General features: G+C 39.4%; 1 protein-coding gene across 12 annotated transcripts in view; it reads left to right on the forward strand.

The window, feature by feature from the left end:
* Positions 1–25,266, forward strand: part of Eda (ectodysplasin A) — a 331,809-nt gene that overhangs the window by 296,953 nt on the left and 9,590 nt on the right. For 6 of the 12 annotated variants that reach the window (XM_076919123.1, XM_076919122.1, XM_076919125.1 and 3 more), the window contains exons 3-5: positions 17,457–17,495; positions 18,419–18,442; positions 23,855–24,034. In XM_076919123.1, coding sequence (XP_076775238.1) covers positions 17,457–17,495; positions 18,419–18,442; positions 23,855–24,034 — 243 coding nt within the window. The remainder of the gene's footprint in view (positions 1–17,456; positions 17,496–18,418; positions 18,443–23,854; positions 24,035–25,266) is intronic. The other 6 variants (XM_076919126.1, XM_076919128.1, XM_034485697.2 and 3 more) reach the window with 1 other exon arrangement.

Consider the following 25,266-nt stretch of genomic DNA (forward strand, 5'->3'; position numbering starts at 1 on the left):
GAAGCCTGAAAACTAACCTTTAATATTCATAGTGGTTAAGAATTTTATGTCTGTTAACCTAGCTTTTTGAAAAAAAAAAAAAAAAGCCGCATGATTTCATAAGGGAAACACACATGACTAATCAGAAGCCTTTGTGGAAAGAACTGTGCATGTGTCTCAGGGGATCAATGGGCATAATTTATTTAGACTTTCAAAAAGCCTCTAACTGGTGTTCTCTAGCAAAGGTTATTATGCTTTAAGTTGTGTCACCATGCACCTCGAAATCAGAGGGGCCATCCTGTGAAGAGGGCTTAAAAGGCAGGAATAATGGGCAGGGATAAATGCATATCTTACTAGAGTGAGACACATAAACAGTAGAGTTTTGTATCTGCTTCTGGTTTTATTTAACATTTTTATATGCTGATTGTGTGAAAGACCGAGGTAAAATCTTTAACAAACTCCTTCAGAGCTCTGCCACTTATTGCTGTGTGACCCCTGGCAAGTCTCTTAACCTCTCTTGTTCTGTTTCCTCTTCATCTGTAAAATAAAGAAACAGGATATAAAAGTCTCCTAGGAATTCTATAAATTAGCTTATCTTAGCTCCTTTCTATGTATCTACAATGAAAGCAACACATAATCAACTTCTGTAGTTGATTAGAGCAATGTTAGGAAGTGACTAGTACAGGGTCAAGGACCAGAGAAACCATTTGTTATACAGAATTATGCACTATATGAAATTCATTGTAACCAGATTGGCAAAGCACTCTTTCTGCCAGCCATCTGCTAGAAAATAAAAATAGCTTTTTTATATAGGACTGTTCTTTATAATTGGATTTAACGTTTACCACCGATTTCTTTAACAATAAATTTATAGATCTCTTATAGCATTTTATAGTTAAAGCTTGTGAAACATTGGAGGAAAAAGTTATCTAGTGCACATCTACATTTAAGAGAATTGTAGATAGATAAAGTGATTCACCTAAGGTCAGAGAACAAAAATAACACTACAGAGCTATATCTCTGGACAACTTGTTCAGCTCTCTTCACCTTCTTCCTATACTTGGTTCCAAATCTAGAAAAAATATGGCTTTAGAAAAAGTCCTCAGGTCAGATTTATCTCAAAGCTGTTTTGGCCACCCTTTTTAGCTAGGTATGTGGTTTGGTAATGATAGTAATGACATATGAATACGACTATGAAAATCATAGTATCTATGAGTGCTTAGATCTTTTCTTATATACTATGCTTTTTCTCACTTATCATTTTTTTGTGGTAGATACTATTTTTGAGAATCCTACATGCAAAATATATTACATCATTTCCATCCCTCTCTCTCCTACTTCTGACTCCTTTGCCCCCACTCTCTCTCAAATTCATGACCTCTTATTCTTTAACTATTGAGCTATATATGCATACATATATATATGTATAATCTGCTAAATTCATTGTGTTGTGCATATGTATATATATGTATTTAAGGCTGACCACTTGGTATTTGATAACCTCTGGAGGGAAGGTCCCTGAAGAAAACCAATTCTCCCTTTCTCAGTTGCCATTAATTGCTCTTCCTCTAGAGTTGTAGTCTGGTGACATTCTGCCCATCCATATTTGCATATCAACTGACACTGTCATTATTCAAGTCTTTTTCAGGCAATCATATTGTTAAGATTTCATGTGTACAGCTTCACTATCATATATAGAAGACACTATCTCAAAGCCCTCATATTGGTACCCTTATAATCTTACTGCCCCCTCTTCCACAGTGTTCCCTGAGGGGTTGTGCTATAGATGTTTCATTTGGGATTAGACATCCTGTGATCTGTTGCTTTCTACATTTTGACCAGTGTGGATTACTGTAATAGTCTCCATATACTTCAAAGAGAAGGTTCTTCTGTGAGGAATAAAAATAACAGGGTATAAGTAATTAGAATGGGTATAAGTAACTAGAATGCAATTACAAATTACACTAGTTTAAGAAAGTAGCAGTAGTAGATTCTCCCTTAGGATCCATGACCTCACCAGCCACAGGTAGTTAGCTATGTTTACATTACCAGGCATGAACGCCTACATATTGAGTGGGCCTTAAGTGCAATTAGACAGCTGTTGGTTACTACTAAGATGCAATTTTGTTAGGCTGATGATTGTTGTAGTACCTGGGCTTTATACAGGTATTACTATCATTAGTTTTTAAAGTATAACTGATTCGGAGAGCTAAAGTAACTTCTCTAACATCATATAGGTATTAAATGTTAGCACTAGAAATCAAACCTGGTTCAGAAGGGATAACAAGTTTAATGATCTTTCTACAATCCAATATTCCCAAAGAGTATAAGCCAGAGTATTAACTCAACAAAAAAGAGATAATTCTTGGAAAAGATTCTTGGCCAAAACAAATCCAGTTTATGTTGCCTCCATTTCCCACTGCTGAAATTACTGAAAATTTTGAGACGTCTTCAGTTGAAAAAAATATATTTTTCTTTAATGCTGTGTTTTTAAATTCTTTTTATCAGTCATTTTCCCAAGAACATCTGTTAATATCACACAGCTCTTTCATATTCCCTATAATAGAGAACTACAAAATGTAAAAATCTTGGGAGATCAAAACAAGAAGATCAGGGTTTCAAGGCCAGCCTCAACTACATGAGACCCTGTCTCAAGATGCCAAAAGAAGGGGGATACAACAATAACTTAGTAATGTACTTATCACACAAGCATGAGGTCCTGAGTTTGAATCCCTAGCACCTACATAAAATCTGGGTATGGTAGTACATTATTGTAATCTCAGCACTAAAGAGATAGAGACAACAAGATCCCTGGAACTCACTGGCTAACACAATCAGAAAGCATCAGGTTCCAGTGAGAGACCCTTTGTCAAAAACCAAAATGGGGCCAGCAAGATGATTCAGCAACTAACACACTTAGCACCAAGCCTGACAATCTGATTTCGAACTCTGTGATTCATATGGTATATAGAGAGGACCGATAACTACAGATTAGCCTCTAACCTCCACACAAATGCTATGGCACACATATCCTCATGCTTATACAAGCAGCCTCTTGCAGAGAAACTCCAGCAATAAATAAATGTAATAAAAAAAGAAAAGCATGATGGACAGCCCTCAGTAATGACCCTGACGTTGGCCTTTGGCCTCTACATGCACCTGCACGTATGTCCAGACACCTACACATACATTCAAGCAGGTACACACACAAATATTTAAAGTTGTACTACTTCTCGATTCATCTTCATAGATTGCTTCCTAGGCTTAGCTTCTTTCATCTTAACCACTTGTGACCAAAGACTCAATGTTGCAGAATGTTTCCTTAGCAAGAGCACATGCTTGTCACTTTGAGCATGTCTTTGATAACTAGAACAAACCTATCCCTTATGGAACTTTAAGGCACTATTAAACTTCTGAACTGTCAGCAGTTAGTGGGGCTGGTTTACTGTTGCCCTAACCACAGTAATATTCTTTGAGTCTTTCCCAAACCAAGACAGAAGTGAGCCAGAAAATATCATAGCTGCTAATAAGTTAAGTCATGTTTGTGGAGCTTGAAACCCAGATATGGACCTCTGCTCTAATGCATGTAAAGGAAATTGTTGGATGAAAAATTCAAACCTTCTCACTTGAGAAATACTTGAGATTGGGGTGGGATGGAGTAGGGTGGGATCAACTTGCACAGTCCTACCTCTTCTGGCTCTTTCCCTCATGCTCAGAGCAGATGTTGGAATCATAATCTGGGTTCTGAGCATGGACATTCCATGTGGTTTACATTCAGAATTCTCACTCTTCTTTGAAGCTAATGGCTTCCATCTTCTACAAATGTATTGGGCTTGCCACACTTATCTGTGCGTTCTCTGTTTATAATTCTGATGGTATAAAGTGAAATATTAAAGAAACACTTAAGATTTCAAGAATTGAAGACATAAACTATGTTGATACTTGTTGTTTGTTTCGTGGGTTTGGTTTTTGGGGTTTTGTGGCACTAGGAATTGACCCTATGGCATCACTCTACCACTGAACTCTATATGAAGCCCCCTGCTTTGAAATAAGAAATATCTGGTTCTATACTTACTCATCTGTTATCCATTCCTTTTCTTTTCTTTTATCTCCTTACTAACTGGTATTGAGGAAATTTTGGTCATGCCTAGTCCCTGGTGTTACTCTTTACATAAAGAAGAGAAGACATGTATACTACCTGTGCAATCAACAAGCAATAAAATGTACATTTATTGAGTACGTACTTCCCATAGATCACGTTCAGTTATTTAAACTGAAAAAAATCTCTATAAACTGATGCAATTGTGTCAACTGTACAGATGATCAATTTTGGAAACTGTCTATATACTTGATACAGCCGATTCAATGTAATGGAAGGCGAAGTAAGTCTGAAAAATCTTGGTTCCCATCTCTAATCATCACCTTCAGCCATTCATTTGTTCATCAAACACTCCCTTTTGAACCCCTATTATAAAAAGAAATGCTTTAGGAACTTAAGAAACAGAGGTGAACAATTCATAACTCTTATCCTCAAGGAGTTAACAATTATTGTAAGTAAAAGAAATACATAATAAAAAATTATAATCTGAGGGCTGGAGGGATGGCTTAGTGGTTAAGAGCACTAGCTGATCTTTCAGAGGACCAAGGTTCAAATGTTCTTAGCTTCAGTTCAAGGGGATCCAACACCCTCACATGTACATATATAAAGACAAAACACCAATGCACATAAAATAAAAAATAAAAAGATTACAACATGATAAATGTATCAGTACATTATAGAATACAAAAGAACTGATGTCTAAAAAGCATCTTAAAGGACAAGTAGGCAGTGGACGAAAGTGGAGCTGAAGAAGGGCATTTCAGGCACATACAATGAACAGAGGCAAAAGGTGTGGTGTTGTGGTGTATGGCTAAGATCCATGCTGAATTATGTATAGTATGGATTTACTTTAAACCAGTAGATATTTTATTAACATATTTTTATGATTATATTCTATTTTTAGAAAGCCATGATCCAGAGAAAATTGAACAGAAACAGAGTTCCAAAATATTCTCTCCCTTCTCCTCCTTGGCAAGCATTCCTAGTTTATCCTTTCAACAATGTCATGTGGTAGTACAGATACTTTCTAGCCTGGTTTCTTTCCCTTAGCGATAGGCATTTAAATTTTCTCTGAATCTGCCTGTGACTTGAAAGCTCATTTCTTCTTATTGGTGAGCAGTATTTCATTGTATAGATATATCACAACTTGTTCATCAATCATTTGTTAAATAATTGTTTACAGTTTGAGTCAATTATGAATGATATTGATAAAAAGCACCTGTATGGAAGTTGTGTGATCACATATGTCTAGCTTTTTTGAATAATATTTAGCAGTGTGGTTTCTGTGCCAATTTCTACCAAACTGACAAACTGTTTTCCCAAATTTGCCACTTTGCATTCACCCAGCAGTGTGATGGCAGTACCTGTTGCTTCATATTCTGTCACAAATTTTATAACAGTGTTTTACATTTTGCCATTTGTGCACTGCTTTCTCCTCATATTAAATTGCAGTTTCATTGTAACAAATAACATTTTTCCCATCTTAATTATCTCCTTTGATTAAGTGTCTGCTCATATCTTTTGCCCATTTCTTTTTATCCATTCATTCATTCATCCATTCATTCACTTTACATCCAGATTGCAGCCACTGTCCCTCCTCTCCTCCCAGCCCCACCCTTACAAATCCCTCCCCCCATTACTCTGTTCCCTTCTCCTCAGATAAAGGGAAGCCATCCTTGGGTACTATCCCTGGGACATCCAATCACCTTATGTCTATGTACATCCTCTCCCACTGAGGCCCAACTAGGTGATCCAGTTAGGGGAAGTGGATCCAATGGTAGGTAACTAAGTCAGAGACAGCATAGCTCCAATAGTTAGGGGATTCACATGAAGACCAAACTGCACATCTGCTACATATATTCAGGGAGGCCTAGGTTCAGCCTCTGCATGCTCTTTGGTTGGCAATTCAGTCTCTGTGAGTCCCTATGGGCCCAGGTTAGTTGAATCTGTAGGTCTACCTGTGGTGTCCTAATCCCTCCATCTTGCTCACTTCTATCCCCTACTCTTCCTCAATACTCCCAGAGCTCCACCTGATGTATGGCTATGGGTCTCTTCATCTGCCTCTATCCCCTGCTGGATGAAGCCCCTCAGGAGACAGTTACGTTAGGTTCCTGTCTGCAAGCATAGCAGAGTATCATTAATAATGTCAGGAGTTGACTGTCTTACATGCGGTGGGTTTCAAGTTGAGCCAGTTATTGACTGGCCATTTCCTCAATCTCTGCTCCATCTTTATCCCTGTGCATCTTGTAGGCAGGACAAATTTTGGTTTGAAGGTTTTGTGGGTGGGTGGATGTATTCCTCCTCCTCCTCCACTGGAAGTCCTGCCTGGCTACAGGAGGAGGCCACTTCAGTCTCCATATTCCCAGCTGCTAGGAGTCTCAGCTAGGGTAACCTCCATAGACTCTCTGGAACCTCCCCCATCCCAGATTACTCCCAGATATGCCTCCCATCAAATTCGGTTCTCTTCACCAGCCCTCTCACACCCACCTTTCCCCATACCCAGTCCTCATCCTTGTTCCCCTCACCCCATCTCCCACCCAAATCCCTGCCCCCATCCACCTCCAATGTATTTTTTGTTCCCCTTTCTGAGTGAGATTCACACATCATCCCTTGGACCCTCCTTTTTACCCAGTTTTTTTTTTTTTGGGGGGGGGGTTGTGGAGTATATCGTGGGTGTGCTGAACTTTATGGCTAATATCCAATTATAAGTGAGTACATACCATGCATGTCCTTTTAGGACTGGGTTACCTCACCCAGGATGATAGGCTCTAGTTCCATCCATTTTCCTCCAAAACTCATGATGCCAATGTTTTTAAATAGCTGAATAGTATTTTATTTGTGTAGATGTACCACATTTTCTTTATCCATTCTTCAGTTGTGAGGGGACATCTACGTTGTTTCCAGTTTCTGGCTATTACCAATAAAGCTGCTATAAACATAGTTGAGCAAGTACTTGAGGCATAGTGGATATGTCTCATTTCTTAATTTGATTCTTTCTTGATTTTCTGTTTAGATGTTTGCCAGTTTCTTATTTTGGGCTATCTATTTTATTCTTTGGTTTCAAAACTTTAGTTTCAAGTATCTTTTGGATAGAAGTAGTTTATATGACTTGTACCATGTGCTTTTGCAAATGTTTCTCATGGTTCTTGTTTGTTTGGGAGTTTTGTTTTTTGTTTGTTTTTTGAGAAAGTGTTACTCTGTGTAACCCTGCCTGTCCTGAAACTCATTCTACAGACCAGGCCCATCTCACTCAAGAGATCTAAGTGCCTCCGCTTCCATAGTGCTGATATTAAAGATGTACATCACTGTGCCCTGTAGATACAACTTTTTAAAAGTTCACTTAATGATGTCATTTAATGAACAAGTTTTAATTTTAAGGAAAGCCAAGTTAATTTTTTTCTCAGGTTGTACCTCTGGTTTTCTATCTAAAAACTTGTTAGAAAGGGTAAAATTGACTAGAGGTTTATTATGTTGTCTCATGAGATTTTTATAGTTTTTGTTTAAGGTTTGGCTCTCCAACCCCTTTTGAGTTAATTTTGTGAAAGGCATAAAATCTGTGTCTAGATTCACTTGTGTGCATGTAGATGCCCACAAGTTGTTCTACTACCATGTATAAAAGTAACTCTCATTTTTTTCTGTTGTGTTGCCTTTTCTCCTTTGTCAAAGATCAGTTGACTCTATTCTAAGTCTATTTCTATACTCTGTGTTCTGTTTCACCTGTGTGTGCTATTTCTCCAATACCACACTGGTTTGATTGCTATAGCTTTATAGTAAATTTTGAATCAAAGAATAGTAGTTCTCCAACTTTGTTTTTATTCCACAATATCATATCATATTTGACAGTCTGTATCTGTTACGTTTCTGTATAAATGTTTGATTTAGTTTGTTAATATCTACAAAGTAAGTTCTTAAGATTGCATTTAATCTATAGGTTATGTTTGGAAGAAGTGATATTTTTGCAATATTAAGTTCTTTTCTATGGACATTGGATATCTTTCCATTTAGATGTTTATTTCTTAAATCAAAATATTTTCCTATATGGATGCTCATATTTTGTTAAATCTATACCTAAATGCTACCTTCCTCTCTCATTCTAAGGTAAATGATGCTGTAATCTTTTATTTCAAATTTCAGTTGACTCCGATATATTAGAATTTAACTGTGAAACATGTTAATTGACATTTACTTCCAAGAGCCTTTTTTGAGATTTTCTATCAGAAAGTTATGGTATTTGTAAGTAGACAGGCTTAATTATTCCTTCCATTTTATTTGTTTTCTTGTCACATGAGCTAGGATTTGTAGAATGATTGCTGAATTATAGTGTTAAGAATGGACATATCCTACTTGTTTTGGAGTCTAAGGAGATAACATCTGGTTTTCTCATCACTGTGGCATACAGGATTTCTTATAGATTTCTTAATTAAACTGAGGGAATGTCCTTGACTCCTTTTGGGTGGAGTTTTCTATCATAAAGGGGTATGGAATTTTATTTGAAGATATTCTCTACATCTAGTGAGATGACTATTTGATTTTTTTCTTTAGCTTATTAATATAAGGTAGATTAAATAGATTAATTTTGTTATTTCAGCCTTACATATGAGAAATAAATTCTTCCTAGTTGATATCTCAGTCCATTTTATGCTATTTTAATAAAATACCTACAGCTAGAAAATTGATTTTTAAAACTTAATAGAAATTCATTTGTTTTTGAGTTAGTATCGGCATGTGTAATGGTGGTTAGGTTTTGTCAGCTTGATACAAACTGGAGTTAGCTGGAGAGAGGGAATCTCACAAGCCAGTAAGCAATCCTGCCTCTTCCCTTTCTTGAATTCCTGCCCTGACTTCTCTTCTTTCTGACTGTGACTGAGATGTGTAAGTCAAATAAACCTTTTCCTTCTCAGGCTGATTTTGGTCAATGTCTTATCATAGCTACAGAGAAACAAACTAGTCTCGAAATCAGTGCCAGAGAGAGTAGGCTCTTGCTGTGAAGGATCTGACCCTGTAGCTTTTATGCATGGAATGTGTTGTGGGAGAAATGTGGAGAATTTTGGAGCTTTAGGCTAGGAAAACCATTGAGTGCTCGAGCTTAATGAACTGTTGTGGGAATTTAGAAGATGCTGCTAAGAGAAATGCAGGTGATGGAGGTCTGGCTTGCGAAGTTTCGAAGGGAAGCAAAGACTGTTCATGTGATATTTTGGATTAAGACTCTCTGGAAGTAAAACCTTTGTATAACTGAGAGTGATATCTATTATTTCTCACTGTGCATAAAAAAGAAACTCCAAATGGATCTGGGATCTCAATAATACCCGAAATTTTGAAATTGCTAGAACATGTAGGGTGTACCCAACAAAACATAGCCACAGGTACAGGCTTTCTGAATAAGGCACTGTTTGCTCAGAAAATAAGGCGTACAATTGACAAATTGGACTTTATTAAGTTAAAAGCCTTTTTAAAAAGTGGCCAACATCTTTAACCACCAAGTAAATGCAAATTAAAACCCACATTGAGACTCTATCTCACTCCAGTTATGGTGGTCTGTAGGAGAAAAAAATAAGAGACAACAGATGCTGGCGAGGGTAGCATGGAGGAGACTGTTGGTGGGGGTGTAAACTTGTACAACTGCTGTGGAATCCAGCATTATATTCCTCAAAAAGGCTAGAAATTGGATCTACCACATGACCCAACTAGACCATTCCTGGGTATACACCGAAGGGACTCTCAATTCTCAACAGAACTACCTGCCCAATTATATTGATGACACCTTCACAATAGCTAAGAAAACAAATGAGCCTAAACAATGTGTTGGCTGCTTTTTGTTTGGGGGTTTTGTTTGTTTGTTTTTTTAACTTGACATAAGCAGGAGCTATTTGGGAAAAGGAAACATCAACGAAGAAAATGCCTCTACGCAGACTGTCCAGTGGGTAAGCCTGTGGGGGCATTTTCTAGAATAACAATGATGTGGGTAGACCCATTCTATGGCAGGGCAGTGCAACTCCTGAGCATATTATCCTGAGTTATATAAGAAAGCAGGCTGAGCAACACATGAGCAACAAAACAGTAAACAACATTCGCTGTGGCCTTTGCTTCAGTGCCTGCCTTCCCTCAGTGATGTACTATGACTTGAAAGTTGTAAACTGAAATAAATTGTTTCCTCCCCAAGTTGCTTTTGATTATAGTGTTTTATTATAGCAATGGGAACCCTAAATAAGGCATATGTCTATCAACTGATAAAGGGATAATGAAAATTTGTGATACAGTTGCACAGTGGAATTCTCTGTAAAACACTAAAACATGTAATTATGATTTTTTTAAAGGAAAATTGGTGGAACTGGAAAAATTATACTGGGGGAAAGGCCTAGAAAGACAAGCACTGCATGTTCCCTTTCATATGTAGATCATAATTTCAAAATTTTAGATTTTTGTATTTAACTTAGAATATCCAGAGAGCAAGAGGTTATATAATAGCCATGGGTTGGGGGAAAGAGGCTTGAATGGGGCAAACAGTAAAAACTCGTGTTAAATGAAAGTACAGGGGGAGACTACTGTGATGGTAAGGTTTAAATGGGAAGGGGTTGTAAAGGACAAAGGACAGGAGGAGGTGGAAGTAGGGAACAAAACTAAGGATATAAGAAGACATGTAGACATCTCCCTACGAGTTGATGATCAAGAAGGTTGTATAGGCCCATAATAACATAGGCTGTTGCCATCGTTCTTGGTTGCCCACCAGAACTAGACAATAAAACTCTATAGCTGAAGACATCCCATACCTTGGTTTCATGACAAATCATTTGTTAGACAAATCAAGTTGGAACTTAACTGGAAGTTCCCTCCCTGTTGGCTAATATATACTGTGTCAAAAAAATGCAATACAGGCTGCTCAGGAAAAAAAACTCATCAATATTTTCCGCCATATGTGAACCTTGTGTCCTCCAATGCCATCTACCTACCAACATATGCCCAGTGGTGCAGATGAGTGTTGCAAGCACAACTTACCACTCTGTGATAAATTTGAGACCTGCTCCTCAGAAGGAAATTCATGCCTGGTGCTATAAACCTGTTTTTTTTCATGGAGTTTGCTAAATGAACATGGTATCAGACCACTTTCTAAATATTTATAGTGACATTTATACAGATACACACATGATATTCTCAGCCTTTATTAGAGAAACTTCTTTTTATAATGAGTAGCAGTGAATGAAAACTCACAGCTGAGAGTAATTGACTGTTGAGTACTCAGGCCTAACAATACCACCTCTTCTGTCTCAGGGAACATCATGACCCAAGGATAGAAAGACTATAAGAACCAGATGATAGTGAGAAGGGCTGTGAAATGCTACCTTCTGGGCATGACACAGTCTTTGCAGTTGTGAACTCAGAGCAGCTGCAGTTGCCTATGCTGGATCTGCACAAGACTGAGCCTGTCAGCAGTCAGTCAGGAGGCAAAGAACTACATAAGGCTCCCTATTCTCTGGGAGGCTATTGGCAATTCACAGAGGCTCAGGGAGCAGAGTTGTCTCCAGTTGTGTAGCCACTGGTGAGCCTACTGTGCTCCAGTGGATACAATGTCCATGTTCACATGGGCAGCCCTGGAGATCTTTTCTTCCACAGATCCTTAAGCTATAAATAAGGAGTATGTATTTGCTATTATTATTTTTGAACAAAAGTATTATCACTAAATTGAGAATAAAATGTTTAAGGCATATTTCTTCCTGAAGTTTATTATTTTTAGCTTTAAAACATAAAATTTAAATATGCTATTTTCTCCCTGCCCTTTCTTCCTTCCCTGTACCTCCTTAACTTGCCTCCTTTCAAAAGCATGGGCCTTGTTAGACTTAAATATGTTAGTGCAGCCTACTAAGTCCATTGAGTGCAACTGAGTGTTGCGTGTGTGTACATATTTTCAGGGCTAACCACTTGGTCTTGGTTAATCAACTAGAGGACTCCTCCCTGGCAGGGACTAGTTCTCATCCTCTCAGCAGTCATTTCTCTGTCTGGGTGAGGCCTGTGGAACTTCCCCTTCCATGTAGTATGTCTCTTGGTGTTGTACTTCTTCAGATCTCATTTATTTTACTTTATCTGTTCTTTATGTAGATCCAAACTTCTGGCTGTGTCATATTCATTCTCTGCTAACATTTCTTTAAAGGTAGATCTACTGTCAATAAATTTCCTTAATTTTTATGTGTTAAAGAGCCTATTTCTCCTTTTTAAAAACAGGATAATTTCGTGGGATACAGGATTCAAGCTTGTTGGTTTTATTTCATTGATCCTAATTCTCAAATAAAGACAAAGTGTGTAGTGTTCCCTAATGGAGCAGATGAAGAATGAGAAGGAAACTCACTTGCCTTAGGGATATTTTGTGCTTGGTTGTGTGTTAGCCCCAGGTCTATCATAAGGCACCCTTTTCCTAATGGCAGGAAAGCAGACTGTCTGCATGCGTTAGCAAAGCCTGTCTCATCTCCATTTTACCTTTACCAAAGCAGTCTGAACTACTACTTTACAGCTGTCTGTCCGACTCTAATATATCCTGGGGTTTTGCATGTAGAAAGCATGGTGGTTACAAATAGAAAGAATGGGAGGATATAGAAATGTTGCTTCTTATCATGAAAGCAACACATGATGATGGTAGTACTCTGAATTAGGGAAGAATAAGGTTTTGAAGCATATTAAGAAGACAGATCAGTTTATTTTAAAAGTTATGAAATTGTTGACTTGGACTCTGTTACTTAGATACTTCTAATATGGAACCACTCTAGCTCACTAGCATTTTCTCTCTAGAAACTGGAAAACTACAGTGATCTCAAAGAGAAAGGGACACATGTGAAAATTAAGGAGGCTGAATTTTGAAATTCATAAAAATAATTTGCTGGCCATAGTGATCAATGTTAGAACAAAAAGGAATCCTTATATTGTTGAGATGATATACTCATTAGTGCTTGTAGGAAATATGATATAATCTAACAACAATATTATGTACCCCCCCCCACCCACCCACAAGGGATATGACAATTGCTTACTAAGCAGAAATTCTATGGAAGCCCTTCTGTGACCAAAAAGGAAGTAGAAGCCAGAATTTGAAACATCAGTTCTCTAAGTGACCTTTATGTTATAGTCATTTAGAGGAAAAGAAAAATGTGGTTAATTTTTTTATCTTGCATTGTACAACATAATTCCTGCCACATTAATCACAAGTTTAAAAAAAAAACTTAAAAGAGCTAGAAAAATATACAACAAAGATACCTATGTTTTACTTTAGGGAAAACCTCTTAAGCATGAAAACTGAGGGCAGTATCCATATATATTTAGCTATATAAAAGGAAAGCTTTTATAGTCTTTGATTCAATACTACCATTTATAATGACACATTCTTTAAATTTTTTGACAAGTGTATAAAATGAAAACATAGCATTGTTTGTAATTATAATTTATAATCATAATAAAAACTTCAAAAAGACCTAAATGTCCACCAAAGATCATTAATTAAATGCCTCCATATTAAAAAGAACAATATAGTTTGGAAGAGTAGCAGGGAGACAAAACAGGGTAATGGGAGTAGTGAATGGATCAAAATATATTATGTACATATATGAAAATGGCATAATGGAACCATTATGCATAATTTATATTTGCTAATAAAACATTTTTTTAAAAAATCAGTTGAAAGTAAATTTGAAAAATGGATACTCCAATTAATTACACATATCTGAAGATTCAAAACTAATATCCAGCCGGGCGGCGGTGGCACACGCCTTTAATCTCAGCACTTGGGAGGCAGAGGCAGGCGAATTTCTGAGTTCAAGGCCAGCCTGGTCTACAGAGTGAGTTCCAGGACAGCCAGGACTACACAGAGAAACCCTGTCTCGAAAAAACAACAACAACAAAAAAAAACCTTAATATCCATTGGGTGTAATATAGTAGCACAAACTTTTAATCCTACCACTCAGGAGGCAAAGGCAGCCAGGCAAAGGCAGTGAGTTCAAGGCCAGCCAGATCTACATAGCAAGTTCTAGACCTACCAAAGTTACATAGAGAGACCTTGTCTCAAAAACAAGGGCAGAAAGATACCTCAGTAGTTAAGAGCATTGGCTGCTCTTCCAGAGGTCTGAGTCCAATATCTAGCAACCACATGGTAGCTCACAACCATCTATAATGAGATCTGGCGCCCTCTTCTGGCATACAGGTGTACATACAAACAGAACAATGTATACATAATAGGTAAATCTGGAGGGTGACCCTGTAGGAGGACCAGCAGTCTCAACCTGGGCCCCTAAGACCTCTCAAACACTCGACCATCAACCAGGCAGCATACACCAGCTGATATGAGGCCCCCAACACATACAACAGAGTACTGCCAGGTCTTGGTTCAGTCAGAGAAGATGCACCTAACCCTCAAGAGACTGGAGGCCCCAGGGAGTTTAGAAGGCTGGTTGGATGGGGACATCCTCATGGAGACAGGGGGTGGGGAGGAGGTATGGAATGTGGAACAGTCAGAGGGTAGACTGGGAAGGGGGAATAAAATCTGGAGTGTAAATAAATAAATAAATAAATGACAAAAAACTAAAAATAGCAACAACAACTAACATCCACAAATGAGGGAGGAAAATACATGACAGTTGCCTTTCTGAGTCTGAGTTACCTCACCCAGAACGTTCGTTTACCTGCAAGTGTCATAATTTCATTTTAATAGTTGAATGGCACTTTGTTGTGTAGATGTGCCACAGTTTCATTATCCATTCACCAGTTGATGGGCATCTAGGTTGTTTCCATTACTTGGCTGACCCACTGAGTGTAATTTATGCTTGGCACTTGAACACAGTGGACCTACCAGGGGCCATACCCTTAAAGAAAACAGACTCCCATGACACCTCCCTGTTGCATTGTTGACCGACTTGGTCTTCTACAGATGTTGCATGGGTGACCATAGCTGCAATGAGTTCATGAGTCAACTGTCCTGTCACATCCAAAAAACACCTCTGGCTCTTATAGTCAGTCTTTTCACTGTCCTCTTCTCTGATGGACCCTGGGTGTTATGGGGAAGGGGAAACATGTTAGATAGTTGTCTTAGTTAGGGTTACTATTGTTGTGATGAAACACAATGATCAAAAGATGGAAAGGAAATGGTTTATTCAGCTTACACTTCCACATCACAGTTCATCAAAGGAAGTTGGGGCAGGACCTCAAACAGGGCAGGTACCTGAAGGCATGAGGTGATGCTGAGGCCATAGAGGACTGCTGCTTACTGGCTTGATCAACATGGCCTGCTTTCTTATAGAACCCAGGACCACCATCCCAGGCATGACACCACGCAGGATAGAGTGGGGTGGGCGTGGGCCCTCCCCCTCCCCCATTAATCACAAATTGAAAAGTTGCCCTACAGGTTTGCCTACAGCCCAGTCTTATGGAGGCATTTTCTCAGTTGAGACTCCTTCCTTTCAGATGACCTTAGCTTGTGTCAAATTGACATAACACTAGCCAGCACAATAGTTTATGGCTGAGCATTCCACTAACACTTATTTCCTGCACTTTGACCACTTGTTAGTCTCTGCAATAACCATCCACTGCACAAAGACATTTCTCTGATGGAGTCTGAAAGCAGCACCAATCTATGGTTAATGAGTCAGCAATTTAGAGAGCAGTGTGATACTATATCTATTTAGGAAAACAAATAGTAGGTAGGTTCACCTATGGAGTCTATGAGCTCCCCAACTATAGATTCTTGGCAAGATTTATAGTAGAAACCAGGTTTTTAAAATTCTCTTTCCCAAGTCAGGTGCAGTGTGGCACATGATTGTAAATCCCAACACTTGGGGAGCAGGGAAGTGGTGAAAAAAGAGGATTGCTCTGAGTTCTGAGTTCTAGGCCACTCTGGGACACAAGTGAATTCCAGGCAAAACAGGGTTGCATAGTAAGACATTCTGTCCAAAAACAAACAAACACAAACAAACAAATGAAATTTATCCCCTTTCCCTTTTATTGCTTACTTGTGTGTTTAAGGTCAACCTGGTTTTACATGTTGTATTCCTCAACTCAACTAGCAAGCATGACTCCTGAGTCCCTTGAATTGGAAAAAGAAAAGGAAAGGAAAGGAAAGGAAAGGAAATATTGTTGTTCCTAGGTATGGTATAGGAGAAAGTTTACTGTAGATAAAGGGGAGAGTGTAGGTGGAGGCAGGGACTTCTGGGAGAGTGTACATGACTCTGAGCTGGACCATGTAGAGAAAGGGACAGAGGGGAGAGAGTCTAGCCAGATGCAGCAGCTAGGATCAAAGGTACAAAAACAACTGGTAACGAAAATGTCTGGATTATATAGGGAAGAGCAGCCCAGGCACCTTAACTAGAGTTCAGAGTAGGGAGCGGGGTAGGGTATGCCAGCCAGGAAGGTCCTGTAACAGGTAGGGACTAAGGGATCCAGGGAGAACCTGGTAGCCAGGTTCCATTTGATATGTTAAATGGGCACTATGACCATTTGTCCCAGGTTTGGAAACTAACACCCCTCATTTAGTATTTTCCTATCCAACTTGTAAGTTCTATGATGATAGTGTTCTGGCACTATTTACTGTGCTACCTTCTATGGGGATGCTCAGAAAAGACCAGCTGACTGATGATGTCCTGTATTGCCTCGGAATCTAATACAATAGCTCTATCCCCTAAACTAGCTGAAAAAAGTAGAGCAGGGATATGCGGCCTTGGCTGTAAGGGCAGGGCAGCTGTAGCAGCTATGACCCTACTGCTCTTGCTTATGAGGCTGGAGTAACTGGCCAGTTGGTAGCTAGCTGGTGGGGCTGCGCCCTTTCTGTGTAAACCCTTCCTTAAACAGCTATCTTATTCAAGAACAAAGTGCTTCTCTGGTTATGTTATTGTTTCTTACTCAGTGGTAGCCATCAAGAATGCTTAAGGGAAGGCCAGGGCTGGAAGGTGGGAGTGGGTGGGGGGGAGAACTCTCATAGAGACAGGGAGGGGGGATGGAATAGGGGGTTTCCAGAGGGGAAATCGGGAAAGGGGATAACCGTTGAAATGTAAATAAAGAAAATATCCAATAAAAGGAAAATTAAAGCTAACCAGGACACCAAAAAAATCAATAAAGGAGCCAGGTATGCCTCATGCCTATGCCTCAGCTCTCAGGAGACTGAGGCAGGTAGATTGCAGTTCAAGACCAACCTAGACTACACATTTAAACACTATTTCAAAAAAAAAAAACCAGAGCACGAATAAAGATGACAACAGACGAGGAGGGAAAGGTGTGAGGAAAAGGAGGAGGGTATAAAAGAGATCTTCAATCGCTCCACTGAACCTGAAACATCTTCTGCACACTTCACACAATTCCTGCTGCTGCACATTTCTTTTTGAGGGAAATCTAAACAGACTTTGGTTTTTTTTTAAAGGGACATATTTGCTCTGGGGCCACACTGGAGATCTTCCAGGTTAGTGACTCTATTAGTTTCTTATGAAACCTGATTTCATAGGTGAAAACCCTTCTAGACTTTTACAAGAATCAAGTTAGATAATACACAGAAGCATGATGCAAACTGTAGAGTACAGAAATTCGCCTAAGGACATTGTCGGTGGATTAGAGCTAGACTAGATTGGCTTTGTGGCAGTTTGGAACAGAATTTAAGTACCTGTGTCTAAGGAACATTAGATTCATCCAAAGAAAGAAAAAGCCTGAGTCTCCTTGAATAAAAATGAGTTCGATTGATTAAAATGGCTTTCTTTAAAAAGAATACATGAGAAGACACTTCTGATTCTACTACAGATGAAACTGTTGGTATTTCCTTTAGAGCACCTATTAAGTTATGGTAAACTGTGGGAGTGCATGTGGCCCCACATGAATGTATGAGGACTGCATGGTTCTAATAACTAAGCAGTTAAATCACAACAAGAAAGTGGCTAAGAAGGAAACTACTGCTGCTCTGCTCCTTCTATAAGAACATTGCCTTTTCTCTTCTAGTATCCTGAACTGAAACTTTGCATCGTGGTTTCACCTGGATGCATGACTCTGCAACCTTAGGACCTGCAGAATTAAAGGACTGCCGTCCTGAGGTTGTTGAGCTGTGCGTTTCTGGGCACTTCATCTCTACAGAGGAATACCCTTCTCCCTCCTGACTAAAGTGGGAAGAGTTGTTATTTCTCAAGGGAAGACTCCATCTACTTTTTGTAATCTCTATAATCAGCAAACAGAAGAATTTAATAGTTGGGTGGTAGATACCTTGGCTAAAATCTGGCCCATAACTATGGGCTCCCCTAAATTTGCAGTGCCTTGAGGTTGCCTCTTAGTGGCTTTTTAGAGAATAATCTTTTTAAAAATGTTCTACTAACTTAATCTTCCATCTTTTATCTCTAATAGGTCCTGTTAAAAACAAGAAAAAGGGTAAGTTGAGCTTCATGATTTTATTAAATTGTAGTCTTTTTTAATTAGAAAAATGAATGAGATAGGATTTTGCATTAATTTCTTTCAACATTGATTGTCCATTACTTTACACAATCATTTACATGAGTGTTGCGCTTTATTTTTAAGAACAAGAATTAGTTTTTCAGCAACAAGGCACGGAAGATAGAATTGACTCTAGCAACATATACAAGTTGTCCTTGTTGAATTATTTGCTTGTTTGTTCATGTATTTATTTGTTCCTTGTATCATCCTCTTCTTCTTGCACTGGGGATAAAACCCAGGACTTTTGCCCTAAGAATATTAGGCAGAAGCTCTACCCCTGCATTCTACGCCAAGCCCGTATTGTGGTTCTTCTTTTGTATTCCTTTAACATCTCTGTTTCCAGTTCATATTTATTTCCTTCTCTTACTCTGTCCACTGCCTTCTTTTTTCTTCTTTCCTCCTTCTTTATCAGATCAGTTTTCAGGGATGAATGAAGAAGACTTAAGACTGCATATAGAGAAAAGAAACACTACCTATGAAAAGGTATCATCAATACATTGACCTAAAAGCTGTCTTTATTCAATTTCCCAGATGATCAAAGATGATACCTCTTGCTCTGAGAATTCAACATCATTTGCTCTGTGATAAAAATAACAATCTATGCCACCGTGTTACTCTGCTCCTGTCCTGTTTTAAAGTAGATGCTAGTTGGAGCTATTCACTATGCTGTCCTTAGTTTCTTAAGTCCACTTTGTACTTCACAAGGGACTTGCCAAGGGCACATGAAGTGCTTGCCTGCTGGCTGGCTTGCCTAAAAAAGAGAATTCAAAGAGAAAGCAGTTTGTAAGGACTAGGCAAATAAAATTCACCCTTTACACACAAAAAAAAAATCAACTGTGAAATCAGTTTATGTACCTGTCTGCTTCTGGGTTCTGACATTAAAGGAAGACAGAGATAATGTGAAACTAGTGAGTTTTCCTTTAGAAATTCTTCCTTTTTTCCTTTGTCTATATGATACTGGGAATTTAACCCAGGGCTTTACATGTACTAGTCAGGTACTCTATTACTGGACTGTATTACTCGCCCTCTTTTTACTTTCTTTGAAGGAGACTTGATCTCACTTCATTGCCAGGCTGGCCTTGAACTGACTCTGTAGCTCAGGCTGACCTTGAATTTAGTGATCTGCCCTCCTAAGCCTTACAAGTAGCTTAGATTATCGACCTTAAAATTCTTTACCAGGGTTACAGAGATAGCTCTACTGTTAAGAGTTCTCATTGCTCTTATAATGGACTTGGGTGTGGTTCCCAGCATCTCCTTGATGGCTCACAACCATCTGTAACTCTAATTCTGGGGGGGAGGGGGACGGAGCCAGTGCCTTCTGTCTTCCTTAGACAACAGGCATGTGTGTAATGTACATTCACACATACATGCAAGGAAAACACTTAGACAACTAAAATAAAATAAGTAAATATAAAAAAGTACTTTAAGTGATTTTTGTCTGTTTAGATTTATGGAGCGTTCTAGAGCATTCCTAACTGCATAAAAAGGCTAACTACAGAGGTAGCCTGGCAATCCTCTGAGCACTAGGGTACTCTATTGCTTCAGGTACCCTTAGTGCATGTCAAACTCATGTTCCTACTGAAAAAGAAAAGCTGGGGAAATGCCTAGCCTTCTGAAGACCTGAATTGAGCAAAGTTAGTAAACACCAGAGAGCTAGAGTGAGTGCAGAATCCTTCTGCTGTTTCCTGGGTGCTTACCCCAGGATGCTTCATCTTTTAAAGAAGTAAAATTTCGTTTCAAGTATTGGGTTCTTGACTCTTGTTGCATTCCTTCAAGATAGAAATTATAGCTCACATCATTGCCTAGCATTGCTACCTTATATATGGAACATTATTGGGAAGAAAATGTATACAAGCCTTAACCATCTACTTTATTTAAAAGTGATTTAGAAGCCAATTAATATGGGTTTCCTTGGACACAGTGAATAGGCACATACTTGAAGAGGGAAATTGGATTGTTCACTTAATTTTTATCCTTTAATGGAATTTTGCTACTCAAATAACTCTCTCCCTCTCTCTTCCCCTTACACCCCCCACCTCCCTTTACTCACTTGCTTTCCATTGTTCTTTCAACACTTAGAACTTAGCTGAAAGGGTTAGGGAAATGCTTCTTTGATGAGATTTGGCTTTGAAATGATGTGATTATTCTTTTATCTAAGACTGCACAGGGTTACTTTCTCAGTACAAACATCTCTAGGCTTTTGTATCATGAAGTATTCTGTCAAAGTTAGGGAATCTAAAGACAGAATTCAATCTTTTGGTCCAGAGGTCATTTTCGGCATACCCTTCTCTGGCCCTAACTTTCTATAGGAATGCAAGTGTAGAGAAGCAGAGGGCCAGCTGCAGAAACAGATTTCAGCACGGGCTTTTTCTCAGATGCCTTCTAACATTTTCATAAGGGATCACTCTCTGTTTACACTGCAACCATTATTGTCTTGGACTGGAGGAGGCTCTGGATGTAATTCTTCTAAAATTACATTAAACAATTACAGGGGACACACATTCTTGGAGCTGAAGTTTGTGCTACCCACAGAACACCCTCTAGCTGGAAAATCTCTGTGAAGCCTGGAAATGCTGTAACCCAGCACAGCCAACTTCTATGTCTACTCCATCTATGTCTATGTGTCAACTTCTTTGTCTCCTCCAACTGGAAAATAAGGAGGGAGGCACACACTTCCCATCCAGGCTTGGGAAGTTTTCCCACCTGACATTAGCTCAGTCTTTCTTATGGAACCTCAGTCTCAAGAAGAGACTAAAGCACTAAGGCCAAGCTCCTTGTTCTTGGGTTCAGAGTGCCTGTGTGGAAGGACTGGGGTTTACATCCTTATCTCCAGAGTCCAGATCCTGTGTTATTTCCACTACACTAACTAGAACTGAAATTTGGGTGCTGAATAAGCCTGATTTGGAAGCTACACAAATTCAAAAGGAGATGGTTTTCCTATTCAGCATCTTAAAATTGGCTAGATCTAGAAACTGGGCAGATCCAATCTTAACTGCTAAGCTCAGGGCCTCTAAGTCTTTAGGTCCTCTTGGAGAAATGTTCTCAGGACTACTCTTTCTTCCTTCTCTGAAAAAGAGGTCCCATTCTGACCCACTGTTCCATTCCAAGGGAGCATGTGCTTAGATGTGGATAGCTGGCCTCTTATGGGCCTTTCTTGGTTTGTTGGTGGGTTTTTTTAGATATAAGGAATTATTCTTTTTTTCTATTTTTAATTTTTTAATTGACTCTTTGTGAATTTCACATCATTCATCCTAATCCCACCCATCTCCTGCCCCTCCATATCCACCCTCTGTCCTTGTAACCTCTCCCCAAAAGAAAACAAACAAACATCTCTCCATTGTATCTCACAGTCCACCCTTTTACCCAAACAGCTTTTCTTGCAAACGATCATTGCAGTGAGTGATTGGCCTGGTTCAAGGCCTCTGGGTGAAGCATCATTCTTAAAGGGGGGCCTGATAAATCAGGACAGAATTCTCTAAACTAAAATATCTGAGGAATGAGTTGTTGAAGCCAGTAAGAAAGTGTTTAAAGGGAAGATGACCTGGTTGTTATTGTGTTATTGTTGTTGTTGTTGTTGTTGATGATGATGATGATGATGATGATGATGATGATGATTTAGAAGTTTCATTTGTTTGTTTCTCAGCTTGACACAAGTTAGAGTTATTTGAGAAGCAGAACCTCAATTGAGAAAATGCCTCCAACTGATTGTCAGTAGGCAACTCTGTAGGGCATTTTCTTGATCAGTGATTGGTGTGGGTAGGCCCATTCATGGTGGGTGGGTGGTGACACCCCTGGACAGATGGTTGTATAAGAAAGCAGGCTGAACAAGCCATGGGGAGCAAGCCAGTAAGCAGTGTTTCTCTGTAATCTCTGCTTTGCTTCCTACCTCCAGGTTCCTGCCTTGAGTTGCTACTTTGGCTTCCCTCAAAGGACTGTGACTCAGTATATATAAGCAAACAGAGAAACAAAACAAAACAAACAAACAAAACTGCACCTTCTTTCCCAAGTTGTTTTTGGTCATGGTGCTTTATTGTAGAAACCCTAAGACAAAAGGTAAAGAAATTTATATTTGAAATTGAGAAACTGTCTCAGGAGAAGGCATTGTAAAAGATTTCCAATCCTAGGACTCCCATTAAAATTCTAAGATAGGAGAAAGAAGAGCAAGAAGCCTACCCATGACCACCTACAGTCCTTTGGTGACTCTGCTCCAAAAAGAACAAGTCTATTAGGAGGAACAGTTATGATTCACTTACCATGACTACAGCTTAGAGGAACTGTTAGAAGGACAAGAAAATGAAATGGGAGGGCTGAGATTGTTCTGGAAAGACAGAGAGAACGGGGGAAAGGTTGGTAGACTGGATAAACCATGCATTTGAGAATACAGCCTCTAAAGAAAATCTCTGGGAAGGTGGATTATTTGGCCTGCAATGATAGAAATTGATAGGTAACCTAATAACTTGGAGTATGTGAGGTTTTGTGTATATGGTGGTACCTACTCTTCTGTAGCTACACAAAGAATAAAATAAAACTTCAAACGGCCACAGGAGGGGTTTCAGTTAAATATACCAAAGAACTTCCTAACCGTGAGCAGTGAGAGGTAATCAACACTGGAACATGTAACCAAGAGTTTGCAGAATTTCCGTTCTCAGTTTAAAAATAGAGTTTAGAGAGGTCAGCTGAGAAAGCAGAGCCTTCAGCCTCCTTATCAGGTCTCTCTGCCTGAGATTCCTTCTTTTCTGTTATTTCTTAATATCTTCAGTTTCTTACCCCCTCTCTCCACCTCCATTTCCAAAACTCCTTCCTGATCCTCTTTTCAGCCAATGTTGCCCCATATCCATCCCCATCTCCTGTACATCTGACTCCTGACAAATCTTCCTGGAGCTGATGGTGTTCCTGGGATCAGACTTCCATTAGCCTTTTGTTAATAATATCAAGTCCGTGCAACTGAACAGCTAAATGAAGTCCTGCACTTATCAATGATAATCAAACTTTTAAAAGAACCATAAAGTGACCCCTAAGTCTGAGATTCTAATAGTCCTTTAGACTCAGATCAGAACCTCCTTTTTTGAAGTCTTGCCTGACCTGTTTCAGCATTTGGTCTACCTCATTAATGTGGCACTCCTAATATCTTAGAACTTTTCCCCTACTATCTTGGGCTCCTTGAGAACTGTTTATTTCTGTGTCCTCTAATCTATTTGGAAATATAGTACAGAAAAGGGATAAGCATGTCCAGATATTTAGCAAAAGCTTGTGTCATTGAAGTCTCTAGAACTCCCTGAAAGTACACTCCTGCCTGTACTCTCTTGACAATTAATAGCTTCAAATGTAATACTGAATCCTGTGTTTTAGGAAAGAAGGCAGGGCCACCTGGGCCCAATGGCCCCCCAGGACCTCCAGGACCTCCAGGACCCCAAGGACCTCCAGGGATTCCAGGAATTCCTGGGATTCCAGGAACAACTGTTATGGGACCACCTGGCCCTCCTGGCCCTCCTGGTCCTCAAGGACCCCCTGGCCTCCAAGGACCTTCTGGTGAGTTCTTCTGTCTCCCACCCTTTAGAAAACTTGTCAGTACTTTTATAGAGTAAGAACAGGTGATCTTCAGGGAAGTTTCAAACAGTGGCAGTGTACAGAAGGAAATCCCTAGTCCAGTGTAGAGGTAGGAACTGAACAAGCTCCGATAGGGTCTGGCCTGCTCTAAGTCTTGCTGGGTTCAAGCTGTGCCAGACAGGCCATCTGTTCTTGCCCCACGCCAACCCTTCCATCACATTCCATCTTTGGCTCTAGTTCTCCATATAGTTAGCCAATAAGATCATATGAGCCAAAAACAGAGGTATGAAAAAGAGGTCCCAGCCATTCACTGGAGTTCCTATAGTTATAGATTTGGCTTACTCTGATTTCCAGCATAGAGTACCACATGACTCTATGGTTTTTTCCATTTGCATGGAAATAGCTTGTGGGAGGAATGTTGGGGACTGGACAAAATGGCAACCCTGTTATAGTTTCTTCCCATGTACTTTGAGCCTCCTTTCCTATGGTGTAGTCAAATAGCCCCTTCTAGTCGAGTGGTTAGAAATTTATGAATCACTCAAGCTGTGTCTAACAAAACCAGACACCAAGACCTCCCTGTCCCTAAGCCAAATGCTTCTCACACTAGACTCTTAAATAATCATGCTGATCATTCAAATGCCATTCCATCCCTTTGCATCTTTCTCCTGGAGCCCAGCAGGGCATGCAACAGGTATAGCTGCAGATCCAAACCTGCCTAATTAGACTTGACAGGAGGAAGACTGCCTGAACTCATGCTACTTGTTACATTTTTCTCCAGCTCCCCTCCTGTATCTTGAGGTTTTCTTAAACCTGATTTCTCCGGGTCTAAGAATTCAGCAGCAGGATTCAGATTCTTTTACTTGTAATGCAAACAGGCTCAGCAGTGTTACCATGGCCACAAGAGATAAAAGTTTTTTTTTTTTTTTAAATCCAATCATTCCACAACTATTAATTGAACAATTTCTATGTACAAAGAGATATATTGCTAAGTGGTCCCTGTTCTCATAGAGTTTATTTCCTAGAGTCAAAGAGACACACTTAAAGAAACAAGATCTTTATAAATGACAGTGGCCCTTGTGAAATCGGTAAGAAGAGAACAAAGAGCTAGAATAGCAAGTGCCATTGTGTTGAGGACATACAGTGACACACACAGTCTCTCTCTCCTCTCCTTTGGGTGCTCAATAGGGTTTGCCTTGGGCCAATATTGGCCAGAG

The sequence above is a fragment of the Arvicanthis niloticus genome, chromosome X (genome assembly GCF_011762505.2).
Source record: "Arvicanthis niloticus isolate mArvNil1 chromosome X, mArvNil1.pat.X, whole genome shotgun sequence".
In the NCBI taxonomy this organism is placed as follows: domain Eukaryota; kingdom Metazoa; phylum Chordata; class Mammalia; order Rodentia; family Muridae; genus Arvicanthis; species Arvicanthis niloticus.